This window comes from Chiloscyllium punctatum, chromosome 17, assembly GCF_047496795.1.
Source record: "Chiloscyllium punctatum isolate Juve2018m chromosome 17, sChiPun1.3, whole genome shotgun sequence".
In the NCBI taxonomy this organism is placed as follows: Eukaryota; Metazoa; Chordata; class Chondrichthyes; order Orectolobiformes; family Hemiscylliidae; genus Chiloscyllium; species Chiloscyllium punctatum.
In genome coordinates, this window is record NC_092755.1 from 42401927 (window position 1) to 42421313 (window position 19387).

The 19387-nt window shown below is 42.9% G+C and overlaps 1 protein-coding gene across 1 annotated transcript in view; it reads right to left on the bottom strand.

Annotated features, from left to right (window-relative positions):
• Window positions 1–19387, bottom strand: part of upb1 (ureidopropionase, beta) — a 152149-nt gene that overhangs the window by 114365 nt on the left and 18397 nt on the right. The window contains exon 3 of the mRNA XM_072587006.1: window positions 5904–5991. Coding sequence (XP_072443107.1) covers window positions 5904–5991 — 88 coding nt within the window. The remainder of the gene's footprint in view (window positions 1–5903; window positions 5992–19387) is intronic.

A 19387-nucleotide genomic window follows, 5' to 3' on the forward strand; every position in this document is an offset into this window, starting at 1 on the left:
GGACGCGCTGAAGCTTGGGGCAGCTGCCGCCAAGGCGCGGTGGGGAAAGACCACCGTGTAAGATCGGCCTGCCGAAAGAAGAACAGGGGGCCCATACAGACGTTTTTTTTTGGGCTCTGCTGATGCCTCAGCCAAATATATGTATATATACAAGATTGAAAAAATGCACAGGATTGTAAAGGACAAGAATAAAGTCGAATCTGTGTTTGTAAATATGGACATATGTATGGCATGATCCAATGTACAGACCATCAAATCATTTATGAATAAAGTATATTTTTGAAATAAAAAAAAAATCTTTTGACAGGGGGGTGGACACCTGCCTCATCAGCCTGGACCAGGAGAAAGCCTTTGACAGGATATCGCATACATATATGAGGGATGTCCTCTCCAAAATGGGCTTTGGGGAGGGAATCGGAAATTGGATCAGACTGCTCTACACCAACATTGTCAGTGCAGTCTCAATCAATGGGTGGGAATCAGATAGCTTCCCTGTAAGATCTGGAGTCAGGCAGGGATGCCCCCTCTCACCCGCCTTGTTTGTGTGTTGCATAGAGCCATTTGCCGAATCCATCAGGAAGGATGCGAGCCTGAGAGGGGTGACTATTCCTGGCAGCGGGGGCCTGCAGGTTAAGGCCTCCCTGTACATGGATGACGTCGCTGTTTTCTGCTCGGATCCGCTGTCCGTGCACAGACTCGTGTGCATTTGCGACCAGTTCGAACGGGCCTCGGGGGCCAAGGTAAACCGAGGCAAGAGCGAGGCCATGCTCTTCGGGAACTGGGCCGACCAATCCTCTATCCCCTTCACCGTCAGGACTGACCACCTGAAGGTGCTGGGTATTTGGTTCGGGGGGGCTGGGGCGTGCGCCAAGACCTGGGAGGAGCGGATCAGAAAGATGAGACAGAAACTAGGCAGATGGGGGCAACGGTCGCTCTCCATCGCGGGAAAAAACCTGGTCATCAGGTGTGAGGTCCTCTCAGTATTGCTATATGTGGCACAGGTCTGGCCTATCCCCAGGACCTGTGCCGCCGCAGTCACCCGGGCCATCTTCCAATTCATTTGGAGATCAAAGATGGACCGGGTCCGAAGAGACTCAATGTACAAAGACCGGTGCAATGGGGGAAAAAACACGCCCAATGCCACCCTCACCCTGATGGCCACCTTTGTGTGTGGCTGCATCAAGCTGTGCGTGGATCCCCGGTACGCAAACACCAAGTGTCACTACGTACTGAGGTTCTACCTGTCCCCGGTGTTGCGAAGGATGGGCCTGGCCTCGCTGCCGCGGAACGCTCCGAGTAGTTGGACCGTTCCGTATCACCTGTCCTTCGTGGAGAAATTTATGAGGAAAAACACCTTTGACCACAAGTCCATCAGGAAGTGGTCAGCACGTAGCGTCCTTGAGACCCTTCGGGAAAAGGAGAGGGCGGATCCTGTCGAGCGGTTCCCTGAGCAGACTGTCAAAGCCATTTGGCAGAATGCCTCATCGCCAGAACTTTCCAACAAGCACCAAGACGTGGCTTGGCTGGTGGTGAGAAGGGCTCTGCCTGTGAGATCCTTTATGCACGCCCGGACTCTCTGCCGCACCGCACGCTGCCCTCGAAGTGGCTGCGGGGGGGACGAGACTGTCACACACCTCCTTCTGGAATGTGCCTATGCAGAGGAAGTCTGGAGAGGAATGCAGTGGTGCTTGTCGAGGTTCGTCCCGAGCAGCGCCGTGACGCGGGACTCCGTGCTCTACGGCCTGTTCCCCGGGACTCACACCGAGACGAACATTAACTGCGCCTGGAGGATCATCAACTCGGTGAAGGACGCTCTCTGGGCGGTCCGAAACCTGTTGATCTTCCAGCTGAAGGAGTTGACCCCGACCGAGTGTTGCAGACTGGCACATTCCAAGGTCCAAGACTACGTGTTGAGGGACGCGCTGAAGCTTGGGGCAGCTGCCGCCAAGGCGCGGTGGGGAAAGACCACCGTGTAAGATCGGCCTGCCGAAAGAAGAACAGGGGGCCCATACAGACGTTTTTTGGGCTCTGCTGATGCCTCAGCCAAATATATGTATATATACAAGATGGAAAAAATGCACAGGATTGTAAAGGACAAGAATAAAGTCGAATCTGTGTTTGTAAATATGGACATATGTATGGCATGATCCAATGTACAGACCATCAAATCATTTATGAATAAAGTATATTTTTGAAATAAAAAAAAAAATCTTTTCCTGTAAATATTCTTGCAGTAGAAAGACAGACAACATCCAAGGGAGACCAGCAGACAGAAGATTGGAGACAGTGGAGAAGGCAGACTTGAGATTAAGTTAATGTAATGTTCAATAATTGTGTTATTGCAGCAACATTTTTATCGAGTTAGGGTCAGATAGTTAAGAAAAAAAAGTGTTCACTTTGTTAATAGGGTTTTGTTTAATGTTCACTATTAGAGTTAGGAAAATAAGTCATTTTTCTTTAGGTAGTGGAAATTAGGAGTTCCCTCTCTCACACTCTCACTTTTAATAGATTACAAAACGAAGCAAGCTTTTCTGGGTTGGTTTTAAGAGGGGCTCGACTTCCATATCATAACAGTTTATATATAAAAAATACATTGGGACTGTCTTTAATCCTACATTCCAAAAATACTTCATGGCCCCTTTTAGTCTTTCTAATTCCTTGTTTAAGTTCTCTTCTGCTCCCTTTATATTCCTCAAAAGCCTTGTCTGATCTCAATTTCTTAAATCTTACATATGTTTCCTTTTTCTTTTTGACTAAACTTTCAATATCTCATCATCCAGGGTTTCTGAAGCTTGCTGTCCTTACTTTTTATCCTTACAGAAAGATGCTAGTCCTGAACTCTGATCAGCTGGTCTTTAAAAAGATTTCCACACGTCAGATGTGGATTTACTTCAAACAGTTGCCACCAATCTAATTTTCCCAGTTCCTGCCTAATACTGTTGTAATTAGCCTTCCCTTCCATTTAGCACTTTCATCTGTGGAACAATCTTATCCTTAGCCACAAGCTATTTTAAAATTTACAAAATTATGATCATCATTCCCAAAATGCTTCCCCACTGAAACTTTGATAACCTGGCCAGGTTCATTCTCCAAGGTCTAGTATGGCCTCTTTTCTAGTGGGACTATCTGCATATACTTTCAAGAAAACCTACGGTAGGTACACTACAAATTCTGACCCATCCAAGCCTCTGACACTAAGGGGACACTAAGACATTCAATACTGGGGAAGTTAAACTCATCCACTGGTCATTGACTTCCAGTCAAAAAAACACCCTGCAACCATCACCATCTGCATCTTGCCAATCAACCAATCGTTGATCCAATTTACCAAATTTCCTTGGTTTCCATGGGCCTTTACTTTTCCTATTGGTCTCCCATGAGGCACCATATCAGAAGTCCACATAGACTACATCAGAAGTATTGTCTTCATCTACACACCTGATGGCTACTTTGAAAAGTTTAATCTAATTGGTCAGACACCAATCTCCCTTTAACAAACAATAAGATTGTATTTGATTAATCCCTGCCTAAATGTCCATCAGAATTAGCAAGTTTTGAGAAGATTGGTAGCTCAGGTTGAGGTTCTGGATGTAGGTTTGCTCACTGAGCTAGAAGGCTCGTTTTCAGATGTTTTTGTCACCATACTAGGTAACATCATCAGTGAGCTTCCGGTAAAACACAGGTGGTATAGAACCCAAGGGAACCCAAACACAAATCAAATAGCGACCATACCACCATGGCCTCCCCTTAGTAAATTAACAGGAAACTGTCATACATTCTTAGTTGCCTCTAGTTTCACATCCAGCTTGGATCTCCACTGTATCATTAACTTTGATTTTTTTTTTGAATTACATACGATGTGGACATTACTGCTCGGCCAGCGTTTATTGCTTATTTACAGTGTAATTTAAACCTACATCTTCAGTTGTTTATACAGCTCGGTTTCTGAACCATTTCCTCCCACCTTCTAATGCTTCTTAGAGATACTAACCTTCCTCTCCACATTGACATAAACTAATCCCCACAGGACCAGTCAACCTCCTGCAAGGACACTTGGCTTCAGTTCTGTTCAGATGCAACCCACCGAGCGTTAACAGATCCCTCTGGTTTCAAAATTGGTTCCAAAACCCAAAGTTTTCACCCTATCCACACATTAATATGAAAGCTCCCTACAATTCCTATACAGGTAGCTTTTGTTCAACCCTGCATTATAGAAAAATCCTGCTTTAGAAGCAGCACATAAAGGGTTGGTGATATAATCATGTTACAGCTAAGTTCAACTTTAGAAACAGTGTCCCCAGTTCATCAAGTTACAGTGAATTTGCATAAACAAAATGCATGGGATAGCAGAACAATCTGTACTAACGAGCAAATGGAAATGTGAGGTTTCCTAGTTTACATTTCCTCCCAAGTTATGAAAACTGACTACAGGACCTTAAACCTCTTCTATGTCAATGGGCTGATTTGTGTCTTCCTCACCTCCCTCCCCCTACCTACAGTATTCGGCACCCTCTTTTGTTGTCCTTTAGGCCTGATACAAGGGCAGTGACATTCCACACAGAACTCATATCAGCTGCTGTCTATCCTGATTACTGCCGAATCCTCCGTGACCTCCGCATTTAAAAAGATTCATTCATGGGATGACAGCGTCACTGGCATTTATTGCCCTGGTAATTCTCTGTAACCCCTGTGCAGTAATTTGTTCCATGAGTGGAGTCCTCCAGGGGTCTGTGCTACGGCCCAAAAAAGTATATCAATGACCTCAATCAGGGAGTGAAGACAAAACTAAATTTGTAGATAACACCAAGGAAAGTGGGAAAGTATGCCATGAAAAAGTAGCAAGGCAGCTGCAGAAGAATAAGATAGACTGAATGAGTGGGCAAAAATCTGACCAATCACACAATGTGTGGAAATGTGAAATTGCTCATTTTGGCAGGAAAACTGAGAAAAATGTGTATTACTTAAGTTCCCGGAGGTGCTGTTCCTCCAGTTTGCATGTGGCTTCATTTTGATTTTGGAAAAAAAAATATTCAGCATGTGGTCGAAGAAAGACTACCTTCTGGTTGCCAATCATTTCAATTCCCCCACCACTCCCCTGGCTACATGCCCATCCTGGGCCTCCTCCACTGTCAAAATGATAGCACACACAAACTGGAGAAACATCACCTCCATTCTGCCTCGGGAGCTTACAGCCCAGTGGCTCCAACACAGTTCATCAGCTTCAAATTCTACTCACCCACAACCTCATCCCATGTTCAGCCCCCTCTTCCTCCCCATCTCCTTGACCCGAACTAACCTAACCTAACCTGTCCATCTTCCTTCTCACCTATCTGCTTCATCCTTCCCACTGACCAATCACAATAACCCCTTACCTGCATCCTCTTACCACTATCTCACCTACCTTCCCCCAGCTCCACCACTTCACTATTTATTTTAGAGTTCCCTCCCACCACCTCCCCAGTCCTGATGAAGGGTCCTGACCGAAAGCGTCGACTTTGCTGCTTCTCTGATGCTGTCTGACCCCTAGTACTAAGGAGGCATTGATTTTAAGTTAGGGGTTATTGTTTTAGAGCAGAGGTGAGGGATTTTTTTTTCCACCTGTTGTTCGCCGGTTTAATATGGAAGGGCAAAAATGTGTCAGCATAGGCTTGGAGGTCCGAAAGGCCTGTTCCTGTGCTGTACTATTATTTGTTCTTTGAAGGCGGGGGGGGGGGGGGGGGCAGAGCCATTGAATAACAAAAACTGGACAGATTCTTGTTGGACAAAATAAATCAAAATTAATTAGGGGTAGATGGGAATATGGAATTTGAAATGTAAACAGATCAGTCACGATCTTATTGAATGGCAGAGGCAGTTTTTTTGTTTACACTGGCATCTTATCCTATGAAGGAGGGATCACTTACTCCAGGCTTCCTGGAGGCAGACAATATTCACTCCACACATGGCAGCCACTTCCACAATGTCTGCGATGCGTTTCTGAAGGGCAGCAACCTGAGGGGTTAAATAAAAAGAAACAACCCAGTTATTACCTACAGAACAGAATACCAGCCCATTAAAAATCCAGGACAATTCATAGTTTACAGAAGCTGCCATCATTCCATACACTGATGGAACTTTACAGTCACCATGTTCCTCCTGTCCCTGCTCGCATTGAATGAGAAACTTCTGAACGAAAAACAGACTACCAATCCCCGGAGATTAATGGTCCAGTTTTAATATTGCGTCTTTGAAGACTGGTTCCAAACTGTCTTGTCATACTTTCACAGACAGGTATTATTACTTACATTAGTTCAAAAGAAAAAAAACGCACCCCTCCCCAACACATGGTGCTCACTAAGACGTTTTGGCATGAATAATCAAAAATAAGCATACTATCTAAAGGAAGACAGATCGCAGAACTCTATGTAAAGGGATCTGGACATCCCAGTATTTCAAATGCAAATCATTGTGACAATGTGCTCCTTTAACAAGATAATGCTGTGCCCAATTTATTTTTTCAGAGGGGTTGTAAAGACAGAGGTTTCTATATGTCTGGAAATATCTACTTACAAAAGTGTTTTTTTTAAAAACACTTAGAGTCATAGATGTACAGTATGGAAACAGACCCTTCGGTCCAACCTGTCCATGCTGACCAGATATCCCAACCTAATCTAGTCCCACCTGCCAGCACCCAGCCTCCAAACCCTTCCTATTCATATACCCATCCAAATGCCTCTTGAATGTTGCAATTGTACCAGCCTCCACCACTTCCTCTGGCACCTTATTCCACACACTTACCACCCTCTGCGTGAAAAAATTCCCCTTAGGCCTCCTTTATATCTTTCCCCTCTCTCCCTAAACCTATGCCCTATAGTTCTGGACTCCCTGACCCCAGAGAAAAGAGACTTTGTCTATTTATCCTATCCATGCCCCTCATAGTTTTGTGAACCTCGATAAGATCACCCCTCAGCCTCCTACGCTCCAAGGAAAACAGCCCCAGCCTGTTCAGCCTCTCCCTATAGCTCAAATCTTCCAACCCTGGCAACACCCTTGTAAATCTTTTCTGAACCCTTTCAAGTTTCACAACATCTTTCCGATAGGAAGGAGACCAGAATTGCACACAAGGGAAGTGGCCAATTCTCCCAGTCCAGGGTTGGCTTGAGCAAGCTTTTTTTGTTTGCAGCTGCTGGTCAAGTTTTAGCTAGGAACCCAGAGAAGCTGCTGGGGTGCAAAGCAGCAACTCCATGCTGATCCCCTCACTCTGACAACTTTTCTGTCAGAAACTGTATTTGATATTTACCTTCTTTTGCCAAGGGGGCATTTCTGGGAATGTTGCAAGTATTTGGAACAGCATCATTAAGTTGCTATAGTGTCGACTGGGTTTTCAAATAGATCAAGTAAACCTAAATTTGGTGCTCTTTTGTTTGCATTTCATTCAGTAGTCTGTAAATAAATCCTATTTTGTTTAAAAATCAGTGGTTGGGCCAGCTACATCACTTCTGGAATATCCCACTTACACCTGCTTAAAACAATGAGCAAAGTTAGGGTCCAGGCTACCTTCTTGAACTGTTTTGAGGGGGTCTGGTCAAGTCCATAACAGATTGGGAGCTCAGTGTGGGATTTGTTTAAAAGTTGACAAATAGAGTTAAGGAGAATCCAAAGGATTTTTAAAAATACATTAAAGGACAAAAGGGTAATAAAGGGAGAGAATAGGGCACCTCAAAGATAAGCAAGGTGGCCTTTGTGTGGAGCCGCAGGAGATGGGGGGGAAAGATACTAAACTAGTATTTTGCATCAGTATTTACTATGGAAAAGCACATGGAAGATATAGAATGTAAACAGATGGTGACATCTTGAAAAATGTCCATAATATAAAAAAGGAGGAAGTGCTGGATGTCTTGAAATGCATAAAAGTGGATAAATCACCAACACCCGATCAGGTGTACTCTAGAACTCTGTGGGAAGCTAGGGAAGTGATTGCTGGGCCTTTTACTGAGATATTTGTATCATCGATAGTCACAGGTGAGGTGCCAGAAGACTGGAGATTAGCTCACGTGGTGCCACTGTTTAAGAAAGGTGGTAAGGACAAGCAAGGGAACTATAGACCAGTGAGCCTAACGTCGGTGGTGAGCAAGTTGTTGGAGGTACATCCGGTCCCTCAGGATTCCATGTATTTGGAAAGGCAAGGACTGATTGGAGATAGTCAACATAACTTTACGTGTGCGAAATCATGTCTCAGTCTTGATTGAGTTTTTTGAAGAAGTAACAAAGAGGATTGATGAGGGCAGAGCAGTAGATGTGATCTATATGGTTCCCCATGATAGACTAGTTAGCAAGGTTGGATCTCATGGAATACAAGGAGAACTTGGATACAGAACTGGCTCACATGTAGAAGACAGAGGGTGGTGGAGGGTCGTTTTTCAGACTGGAGACCTGTGACCAGTGGAGTGCCACAAGGATCAGTGGTGGGTCCACTACTTTTCATCATTTATATAAATGATTTGGATGTGAGCATAGGAGGTATAATTAGTAAGTTTGCAAATAACACCAAAATTGGAGGTATAGTGGACAGTGAAGAAGGTTACCTCAGATTACAACAGGATCTTGATCAGATGGTTCAATGGGCTGAGAACTGGCAGATGGTGTTTAATTTAGATAAATGTGAGGTGCTGCATTTTGGGAAGGCAAATCTTAGCAGGAATTATACACTTTATGGTAAGGTCCTAGGGAGTGTTGCCGAACAAAGAGACATTGGAGTGCAGGTTCATAGCTCTTTGAAAGTGGAGTTGCAGGTAGATAGGTTAGTGAAGGCTGCGTAAGGTATGTTTTCCTTTATTGGTCAGAGAGTATTGATTTCAGGAGTTGGGAGGTCATGTTGCGGCTGTACAGGACATTGGTTAGGCCACTGTTGGAATATGCATGCAAGTCAGGTCTCCTTCCTATTGGAAGGATGGCGTGAAACTTGAAAGGGTTCAGAAAAGGATGTTGCCAGGGTTGGAGGATTTGAGCTATACGGAGAGGTTAAATAGGCTAGGGCTGTTTTCCCTGGAGTGTCAGAGGCTGAGGGGTGACCTTATAGAGGTTTACAAAATTATGAGGGGCATGGATAGGATAAATAGACAAAGTCTTTTCTCTGGGTTGGGGGGAATCCAGAACTAGAGGGCACAGGTTTAGGGAGAGAGGGGAAAGATATAAAAGAGACCCAAGGAGCAACTTTTTCACGCAGAGGGTGGTACGTGTATGGAATGAGCTGCCAGAGAATGTGGTGGAGGGTGGTAAAATTGCAACATTTAAGAGGCATTTGGATGGGTATATGAATAGGAAGGGTTTGGAGGGATCTGGGTCGGGTGCTGGCAGGTGGGACTAGATTGGGTTGGGATATCTGGTCAGCATTAAGAATTGGACTGAAGGGTCTGTTTCCGTGCTGTCCATCTCTCTGACTCTAAGTTGCAAACTGGGATTATGGTTGCTAAACTCAAAGGCAGCGAGTGGCAGGTGTGTCTCTTTTGTTCCGGGTCTAGAATCCAGTTGGTTTAAACAGTGCTTGGTGTAGTAATGGCTGTCATTAGAGTTTTCTGGGGGTGGAAGAAGTGACTTTGGGGGTTTTACAAAAGGTGAACAAGGCAAAAGCAATGACAGTCAAGCTGGAGTTGGAGCTGCCTCCTTCCATCAGGAAAGGAGACACAATTATAGCAGTAGCTCAACGTTTAAGTTTGCTGGAAACACCAGCAGAATCTTTGGAGATGGCTAAAATTCAACTGAGAATGAAACAGCTTCAGAAGAGGCAATATAAAACGAAAGAGAAAAAGAAATGAAACTGTTTGAATTACAATTAAACGCAGAGGAAAGAGAAAAAGCATGAAAGGCCCTAGCAAAACAAAAAAGACAGACAGAATCGTTTTAGCAGAACAAAGAGAGAGAAGACAGAGGAAGACAGAAAAGGAGAAGAGTGGGGAAATGAGAAAGAGAGGGAGTTTGAACTTCATAAATTGGTACATAGACAGGAAAGTCACCTTAAAAGGCTGAAGGTAAGCTTCGTGAGGAGAGTGTGGGCATGAGCAAACCCATGGTAGCCAAATGCCTGGTGGTGATCTGTTTAAATATGTTCAAACATTGCCTAAATTTGATGAGAAGAATGTAAAAGTCTTTTTCATCTCATTTGAAAAGGTGGCTAAACAAATGCAATGGCCAGTGACCAAGTGGGCTTTGTTGATCTAAACAAATCTTATAGGTAGAGCTAGTGAGGTATTCACCTCACTATCACAGGTGGTATTTGGGGCATGTGAGGTGGTGAAGAAAGACATCTTAAGTGCACATGAGTCTGTGCCTGAAGACTCCAGAAAAATGTTTCAGGAATCTAAGGAGGGACTCTGGGCAAAACTACACCGAGTTTGAAAGGATCAAACAAAGTAATTTTGATAGGTAGATAAGGGCATTAAAAATAGATCAAACCTAAACACGTTCTTAGAGAAACTACCTTTTTGGAGGAGTCTAAAAATTCACAGAGGTAGTGAGAACTCATGTGGAAGAGCAGATTTAAAACGGTAAGATTAGCAGCTGAAATGGCTGATGATTTAATGCCAAACTTTGATTTATGAATCAAAATCAATTTCAATCCATGAGGGATAGAAATTGGGAAAAAAAGAAATCCTCACGTGGTAAGGGAAAGATAAATCTTAGTGAAGATCATAAGGATAACTTACCATAGGGAAAAAGGTAACCCATGAAGGGGAAAGAAATTAAAAGGCTCCAGTGTTTTCACTGCAATAAAGTAGGCCACATGAAGTCAGTGTTGGTGGGTTAGGAAAAGCACTAAGAAACCAGATGTAGGAAAACAAAGATAAACTAGTGAATGTTGTTGGATTGATAATGGAAAGCACAGTGGAGGCTAAAAAGCTGCGCTAGAATCTACAACGTGGTCAAAGGTTGGTTAAAAAGGAAGCGACATCTTCTTAAACCATATACCGGTTAAGATAAAGTTTACTTGCACAGGACAGGAGCAGTAGGTAAAGAGGTTACAGTTTTAAGAGATACAAGATCCTCTTTGATGTTGAAAGATGAGGGGAGACGTAGCTCAGAAGGATTATGGCCAGAAAAAAATGCTACTAATGGGAATTCACCATGAGACCAGAAATGCTCAACTATGTAGAGTGAGATTACAATGTTCTGTGAAGAGTGGAGAAATCATGTAGAAGTACTGGACAAATTCTCAGCTCCAGAAATACAAATGATTCTTTCTAACAATTTAGCAGATTCACAAGTAGGAGTGCTGCTACTGCAGTTGAAAAGTCAGTGAAAACCCAGGCAACTGAACTATTGGAGAAAGCATTTCCTGGGATTTTGCCTGTGTGATAATGAGGTCACAAAGTCACCGGTTCAAACAGGAGAAATCAAAGAGTAGAGGTAAGAAAGTTGAAGTGGAATTAGCAGAGACTGATTAAATCAAATGGTTGACACAACCAGGAGCAAATAGATGACAAAGACGACATCTTTAGTTCAGAGAAATGAATTGATTTATAGCAGAAAGATGACAAACTAAATTAATTGTATCAAAAAGTACACATGGAAAAGGAATTTGAATGTATTCCTGAATGCTACTATCTTAAAAGTTGTGTCTTAATGAGGACATAGAGACCATCACATATAGGCAGATGAGAAATGGGCATAAGCTTGTCACATAATGTCAGTGGGGTTATAGAAAGAAGGTGTTGCAGGTAGATTATGAACTACCAGTGGGAAGTCATTCAGGCGTAAGAAAAACAAGCTAAAATACCAAAACATTTTTCTGGCCTGGGCAAGAATTTAGTTGCAATTTGCCAGACATGTCATACATCAGGTAATTGGAAAAACCTGAGGCAAAAACCCACACGTTTAATACCTATTCTACATTTGAGGAAGCTTTTACAGAGTCTTGATTGTGTATGACCCTTACCTAAAACAAAAGGGGGAAACAATATTTGTTAACAATAATGGATGCATCCACTAGATTTCCAGCAGCCATTCAATTACGCAATATTACAGCTAAAAGGATTGTAGTGGAGTTATTCAAATCTTTCACTAAATATGGACTACCCACAGATATACAATCAGATCAAGGGCCAAACGTCACATCAAAATTATTCAAGTTATGCACATCTTAGGAATAAAAAAATTAAAATTTACTGCATCTCATCCAAAATCACAAGGAATGCTGAAAAAGTGGCATCAGACATTAAAGACCACATTGAGGGCTTATAGTCAAGACTATCCAGCTGATTGGGATAAAGGAATTCTACTTGTATTTTTTTGCCAGAGATGCACCAAATGAATAGACCACATTCAGTCCATTTGAATTAGTTGTTGAGCATAAATTGAAAGAACTGCTAAAATTGATTAAGGAGAGATGGAGTCAGAATTCAGAGACAATTTTAGGGAAAGGTTAAATAGAGTTGGCTAGACAGTATTTAAAAGTAACAGCATGCAATGAAACCGGAAGCAAACAAGAAATCAAAAACTCAAATTTGGTATCAGAGATAAGGTGTTTGTGTCACTTCCAGTGACATGTGAACATTTAAAAGCAAGGTTTAGTGGACCTTATCAAATAGAAAGGAAATTGAGCGAGGTGAACTATTTGGTAAGGATTCCAGACAGAAAGCAATCTCTGACATGTGAATATGCTCAAAAGGTATTCGACGGGGAAGAAAAGCAAAAGGAGACTGTTATTGGCTAAAACACAAAGCGAAAATCCAAGTTCAGAGGATTTTGAATTAGAACTTCCTCAAACTAAATTGAACAATAAAAAGTAGCCAAAAATTGGGATAAATTATTTCCAGAAGAAAATTGAAATGACCTGAAAGAGTTATTGCTTTCACATGGGGAGCTTCGTGGGAAGTACTAACCCAAGTCCAAAGATGTGTAGGTTAGGTGAATTGGACATGCTAAATTGCCCATTGTGTAGGTTATTACTTAGGGGTAAATATAACATTGGGAAATGGGTCTGGGTGGGTTACTCTTTGGAGGATCAGTGACAACTTGTTGGGCCCCAGGGCCTATTTCCACACTGTAGGGATTCTAATTATTCATGATGTAGATATAGGAGATGTTATTCCAATTAATCAACATCCCTACAGACATAACCCTCTAAAGTTGGCACAAGTTCAAAAAGGAGATTGAGTGCATGCTCCAAGACGATGTATCAAAGCGAGTTAGTTACAGTGACTGGAGCTCATCCAACTGTTACAGAAAATGGAGCCCTTTGGCGCTCAATGTGGAGTCTGACCTTTTATCAGACTCAAAGATCAACCTAACCTATATACCCAACATTTTACTATCATCCATGTGCCTATCCAAGAGTCACTTAAATGTCCCCAATGTATTTGGCTCTACCACCATTGCTGGCAGTGCATTCCAGGGACCCACTAATCTCGTGTAAATAACCCACTTCTGACATCTCCCCTAAACCTTCCTCCAACCACCTAAAATCACCGTAAACTTTTATCTCCTTGTGATGGCCATTTCTATCCTGGGAAAAGGTCTCTGAATATCCATTCTATTCATGCCTCTCATCAGCTTATTTATCTCTATAAATCACCTCTCATCCTTCTTTACTCCAATGAGAACAGCCCTCAACTTTTCTTAGAACATAGAACAGTACAGCACAGAACAGGCCCTTCAGCCCACGATGTTGTGCTGACCATTGATCCTCAAATTTGTGACCATATGCATGTCCAGCAGTCTCTTAAATGTCTCCAATGACCTTGTTTCCACAACTGCTGCTGGCAACGCATTCCATATTCTCACAACTCTGTATAAAGAACCCGCCTCTGACATCCCCTCTATACTTCCCTCCAACCAGCTTAAAACTATGACCCCTTGTGTTAGCCATTTCTGCCCTGGGAAATAGTCTCTGGCTATCGACTCTATCTATGCCTCTCATTATCATGTCTTCATAAGACATGTCTTCCAGTCCAGGCAGCATCCTGGTAAATTTCTTCTGCACCCTCTCTAAAGCTTCCAAATCCTTCCTATAATTAGACGACTAGAACTGAACACAATATTCCAAGTCTAGTCTAACCAGGGCTTTACAGAGCTGCAGCATGGCTTCATGGCTCTTAAATTCAATACCCCTGCTAATGAAAGTAAACACACCATACACCTTCTTCACAACCCTATCAACTTGGGCGGCAACTTTGAGGGATCATGGGCCCCAAGATCTCTCTTCATCCACAGTCAAGAATCCTGTCTTTAACCCTGTAATCTGCATTCAAATTTGACTTTCCAAAATGAATCACTTCACACTTTTCCAAGTTGAACTCCATTTGCCACTTCTCAGCCCAGCTCTGCATCCTGTCAATGTCCCATTGCAACCTACAACAGCCCTCCTTACAATCCAAAACTCCATCAACCTTTGTGTCATCAGCAAAATAACTTACCCACCCTTCAATTTCCTCATCCAAGCCAATGGTGATTTTTATTAAGGATCTCTGTGGAACACCACTGGTCACCAAGCTCCAGCTGAATAGTTTCCATCTACTACCATCCTCTGTTCTCTATGGGCTAGCCAATTCTATATCCAGACAGCCAAATTTACCTTTATCCCATGCCTCCTTACATTGAGCCTACCATGGGGAACCTTATCAAATGTCGTGCTAAAATCTATGTACAGCACATCCACTGCTCTACTTTCATCAATCCTCAAGGAATTCAGTAAGGCTTTGAGGCATGACCTGCCCCTCACAAAGTCATGCTGATTATTTGGAAAAGCTTGATTAGTGATAATCATAAATTCTGTCTCTCAGGATCCTCTCCAATAATTTGCCCTCCACCAACACAAGACTGACTGGTCTGTAATTCCCAGGATTAGCTCTATTCCCTTTCTTGGCCATTTGCCATCCTCCAATCTCTGGTACTACTCCATTGGACAGTAAGGACACAAAGATAATTACCAAAGGTGCAATCTCTTCCCTCATTTCCTGCAATAACCTTGAGTATATTCCACCTGGCCCAGGGGACTTCACCATCCTCATGTTCTTCCAAATTTCTAGCACATCCTCCTTCTTAACATCAACCTGTTCCACACTGTCCTCGCAAACAATAAGGTCCCTCTCACTACTGAACCAAAGTTTTAAAGTAAGGACCTCCCCACTTTCTCAGACATCGGGCACAAGTTCCCTCCACTATCCATGATCTGCCCTACCCTCATGCTGGCCATCCTCTTGTTCCTCACGTAAGTACAGAGCAGGTTTTCCTTAATCCTACCCACCAAGACTTTTTCATGCCCCCTTCTAGCTCTCAATTCCATTCTTCAGTTCCTTCATGGTTAATTTGTAACCTTCTAGAGCCCTGTCTGATCCTTGCCTCCTCAACTTTAAGTAGGCTTCCTTCTTCCTCTTGATAACAAACAACAAAATTCACAGCTAACCTTGGAGGCACCTGGGTGTGGGAGAGCTCATAGCACAGGAACAGATAAGTGCACACAGTTTTTAAGTGTAGCCTTGCTATAAACCCACTAAAACAAGTAGAGTGGGTCTTTCTTGATTGTGTTTTATTGAGACCTGTCTCAATTTAATTTTAAAAATAATTTTATAAAATATATTTTATAAAATATAAAAAATTTAAAAATAAAAATATATAAAATATATTTTATAAAAATATAAAAAAATTAAGTTAACCTGGTGCAGTGTTATTTTTGAGAAAAAAGATGATGTTATTTTCTGTGTCTGTTGATTAAGATGCAAAGATGGCCTTCCTATGTGTGCTTCCTGTCAGATGTGAGAATTTAAGGAGAGTTTCCATGTTACTGACGATTGTGTCTGCAGGAAGTGTCTTTAGATTGCGAATCCTATCAAATTGCATGGATTGGTTGAAGTGGCAGTTAGCGGCAATAAGGAATTTACAAGAGCTAGACGCTGTGATGGATGGCAATTATAAGAAGGGAGAAAAGCTGCAGAGAGTCAGGTAGATGGGTTAACTCCAGGAAAGGTAGAGGGGTGGGCAGGTAGGGTAGGAGTCTCCTGTGGCTGTCCCATCTCAAACAAGTATGCTGTTTTGGAAACTAAAAGGGGTGATGGACTCTGAGGGGGATGTAGCACAAACAGTCAAGTTTCTGGTACCACGAATGGCTCTAATATAATGAGGGGTATGTCGGGTTCCAAGCGATCGATTGTGACTGGGGACTCTAGTCAGAGGCACAGACCTTTCTCCGCACAGACAGATGCGTCTGCAGTCAACAGTGAGAAATCAGAATGGTGTGTTGCCTCCCTAGTGCCAGGATTAAGGATGTCTCCGAGAGGGTGCAGAATATTCTCAAAAGGGAAGAGGGAGTAGCAGGAGGTCATTGTACACATTGGAACTAATGACATAGGAAGGGAAAAGGATCAGATTCTGAAGGGAGAATATAGAAAGGCAGGAATTTAAAAAGGGAGGTGCTCGAGGGGAGTACTATCCGGATTACTCCTGGTGCTACGAGCTAGTGAGGGTAAGAGTCGGAGGATAGAGCAGATGAATGTGTGGCTGAGGAGCTGGTGTATGGGAGAAGGGTTCACATTTTTGGATCATTGAAATCTCTTCTAGGGTTAAAGTGACCTGTACAAGAACGACAGACTACACCTGAATCAGGAGGGGACTTTGCTAGAGCTGCTTGGGAGGATATAAAATAGTAAGCGTGGGGTGGGGGAGACACGCAGGGGAATAGTATGGAAAGAGATCAATAGGAGACTGGTACGGTTGGGAAAAGGAGCCAAACAGTCGAAACAGGCAGCAACAAAACAAAGAACACAGTAGCACTGAAATAAATGCAGTTTAATTTATCAATACAAGAAGCCAAATAGAGAAGCCAGATGAACTCGGGACATAGTTAGAAACATGGGACTGAAATATCGTAGCAATTATAGAGGCATCACTCAGGGATGGACAGGACTGGCAGCTTAATGCTCCAGGATACAAATGCTATAGGAATAATAGAAAAGGAGGGGGGGGGAAAGAGAGGAGGGGGAATAGTGTTTTTTGATAAGGGATAGCATTACGGCTGAACAAAGGAGGATATTCCTGGAAATACATCCAGGGAAGTTATTTGGGTGCAATTGAGAAATAAGTAAGGGGTGATCGCCTTATTGGGATTGTATTATAGACCCCCAGTAGTCAGCAGGAAATTGAGAAATAAACTTGTAAGATCACTTATCTGTGAGAAAAATAGGGTAGTTAAGGTAGGGGATTTTAACTTTTCAAATAGCCTGGGACTGCCATAGTGTTAAGGGTTTAGATGGAGAGGAATTTAGAAGGAGATGGAAAGAGTGTACAAGAAAATTTTCTGATTCAATATATGGATGTAGCTACCACTTGACCTACTCTTGGGAAATAAGGCAGGGGTGACTGAGGTGTCAGTGTGGGCCCAGTCACCATAATTCTGTTAGTTTTAAAATAGTGATGGAATACGAGGGACCGGATTTAAAAGTTGAAGTTCTAAACTGGAGAAAGCCCAATTTTGATAGTATTAGGCAAGAACTTTCAAAAGTTGACTGGGCGGGCAGGCCGGGGGGGTGGAAAGGGATGTTCACAGGTAAATGAACCGCTGGAAAATGGGAAGCCTTCAAAAATGAGATTGAGAGTCCAGAGACAGTATATTCCTATTAGAGTGAAAGGAAAGGCTGGTACCTGTAGGGAATGCTAAATTACTTGAAATATTAAGGGCTTAGTTCAGAAAAGGAGAAGGTGGGGGGGGGGGGGGAAAGGAGAAAGGGAGGAACTGCAGGAGATGGGGGAGATACTAAACAAGTATTTTGCATTAGTCTTTAGTAAATACTTTTTATTGTGGAGAAGGATCTGGAAGATGTAGAATGTGGGGAAATAGATGGTGACATCTTGAAAAATGTCCATATTACAGAGGTGTGCTGCTGGATGTTTTAAAGCACACAAAAGTGGATAAATCCCCAGGATCTGATCAAGTGTACCTTAGAACTCTGTGGGAAACTCGGGAAATGATTGCTGGGCTCCTTGCTGAGGTACACAGGTGAGATGCTGGAAGACTGGAGGTTGGCTAACATGGTGCCACAATTTAAGAAAGGTAGTAAGGAAATGTCAGGGAACTAAATGTCAGAGAACCTTACATCAGTGGTGGGCAACTTGTCGAAAGGAATCCTAAGAGACAGGATTTACATGCATCTAGAAAGACAAGAACAGACTACGGACTGTCAACATGGCTTTGTGCGTGGGAAATCATGTCTCACGAACTTAATTGAATTTTTTAAACAAATAATGAAAAACATTGAGGGCAGAGTAGTGCACATGATCTATATGGACTTCAGCAAGGTGTTCATTAACGTTCCTCATAGAAGACTGGGTTAAGCAAGGTTAGATCTCATGGAATACAGGGAGAACTATCCTTTTGAATACAAAACTGGCATGAAGGTAGAAGACAGAGGGTGGTGGTAGAGGGTTGCTTTTCAGACTGGAGGCCTGTGACCATGGTGTCCTATAAAGATCCACGCTGGGTCCACCACTTTTGTCATTTATATAAATGATTTGTATGTGAACATAGGAGGTATGTTTGGTATGCTTGCAAATGACACCAAGATTAGAGGTGTAGTGGATAGTGAAGGTTACCTCAGATTATAATGAGCCAATGGGCTGAGGAGTGGCAGATGGAGTTTAATTCAGATAAATGAGAGGTGCTGCATTTTAGAAAAGCAAATCAGAGCAGGACTTATACACTTAATGGTAAGGTTCTAGGGAGTGTTGCTGAACTAAAGATCTTGGAATGCAGGTTCATAGTTCCTTGAAAGTGGAGTTGCAGGTAGATAGGGTAGTGAAGGCAGCGTTTGGTATGCTTTTGTTTATTGGTCAGAGTATTGCGTATAGGAGTTGGAGGTTATGTTGCAGCTGTACAGTCGTTGGTTAGGCCACTTTAGGAATATTGCATGCAATTCTGGTCTCTTTCCTTTCAGAAGGGTGTTGTGAAACTCGAAAAGGGTTCAGGAAAGATTTACAAGGATGTTGCCAGGGTTGGAGGATTTGTGTTACAGGGAGAGAGTGAATAGTCTGGGGCAGTTTTCCCTGGAGCGTTGGAGGTTGAAAGGTGACCTCAGATTTAGGAAATCATGAAGGGCATGGATAGGATGAATAGACAAAAGTCTTTTCCCTGGGGTGGGGGAGTCCAGAACTAGAGGGCACAGGATCGGTGTGAGGGGGGAAAAATTTAAAAGGGAACTAAAGGGCAACTTTTTCCACACAGCGGATGGTGCGTGTATGGAATGAGCTGCCAGAGATAGTAGTGGAGGTTGATAAAATTACAACATTTAAAAGGCATCTGGATGCCTATATGAATAGAAAGGGTTTAGAACGATATGGACTGGGTGCTCGCAGGTAGGATGAGATTGGGTTGGGATATCTGGTTGGCATGGACAAGTTGGACTGAAGGTTCGGTTTCTATGCT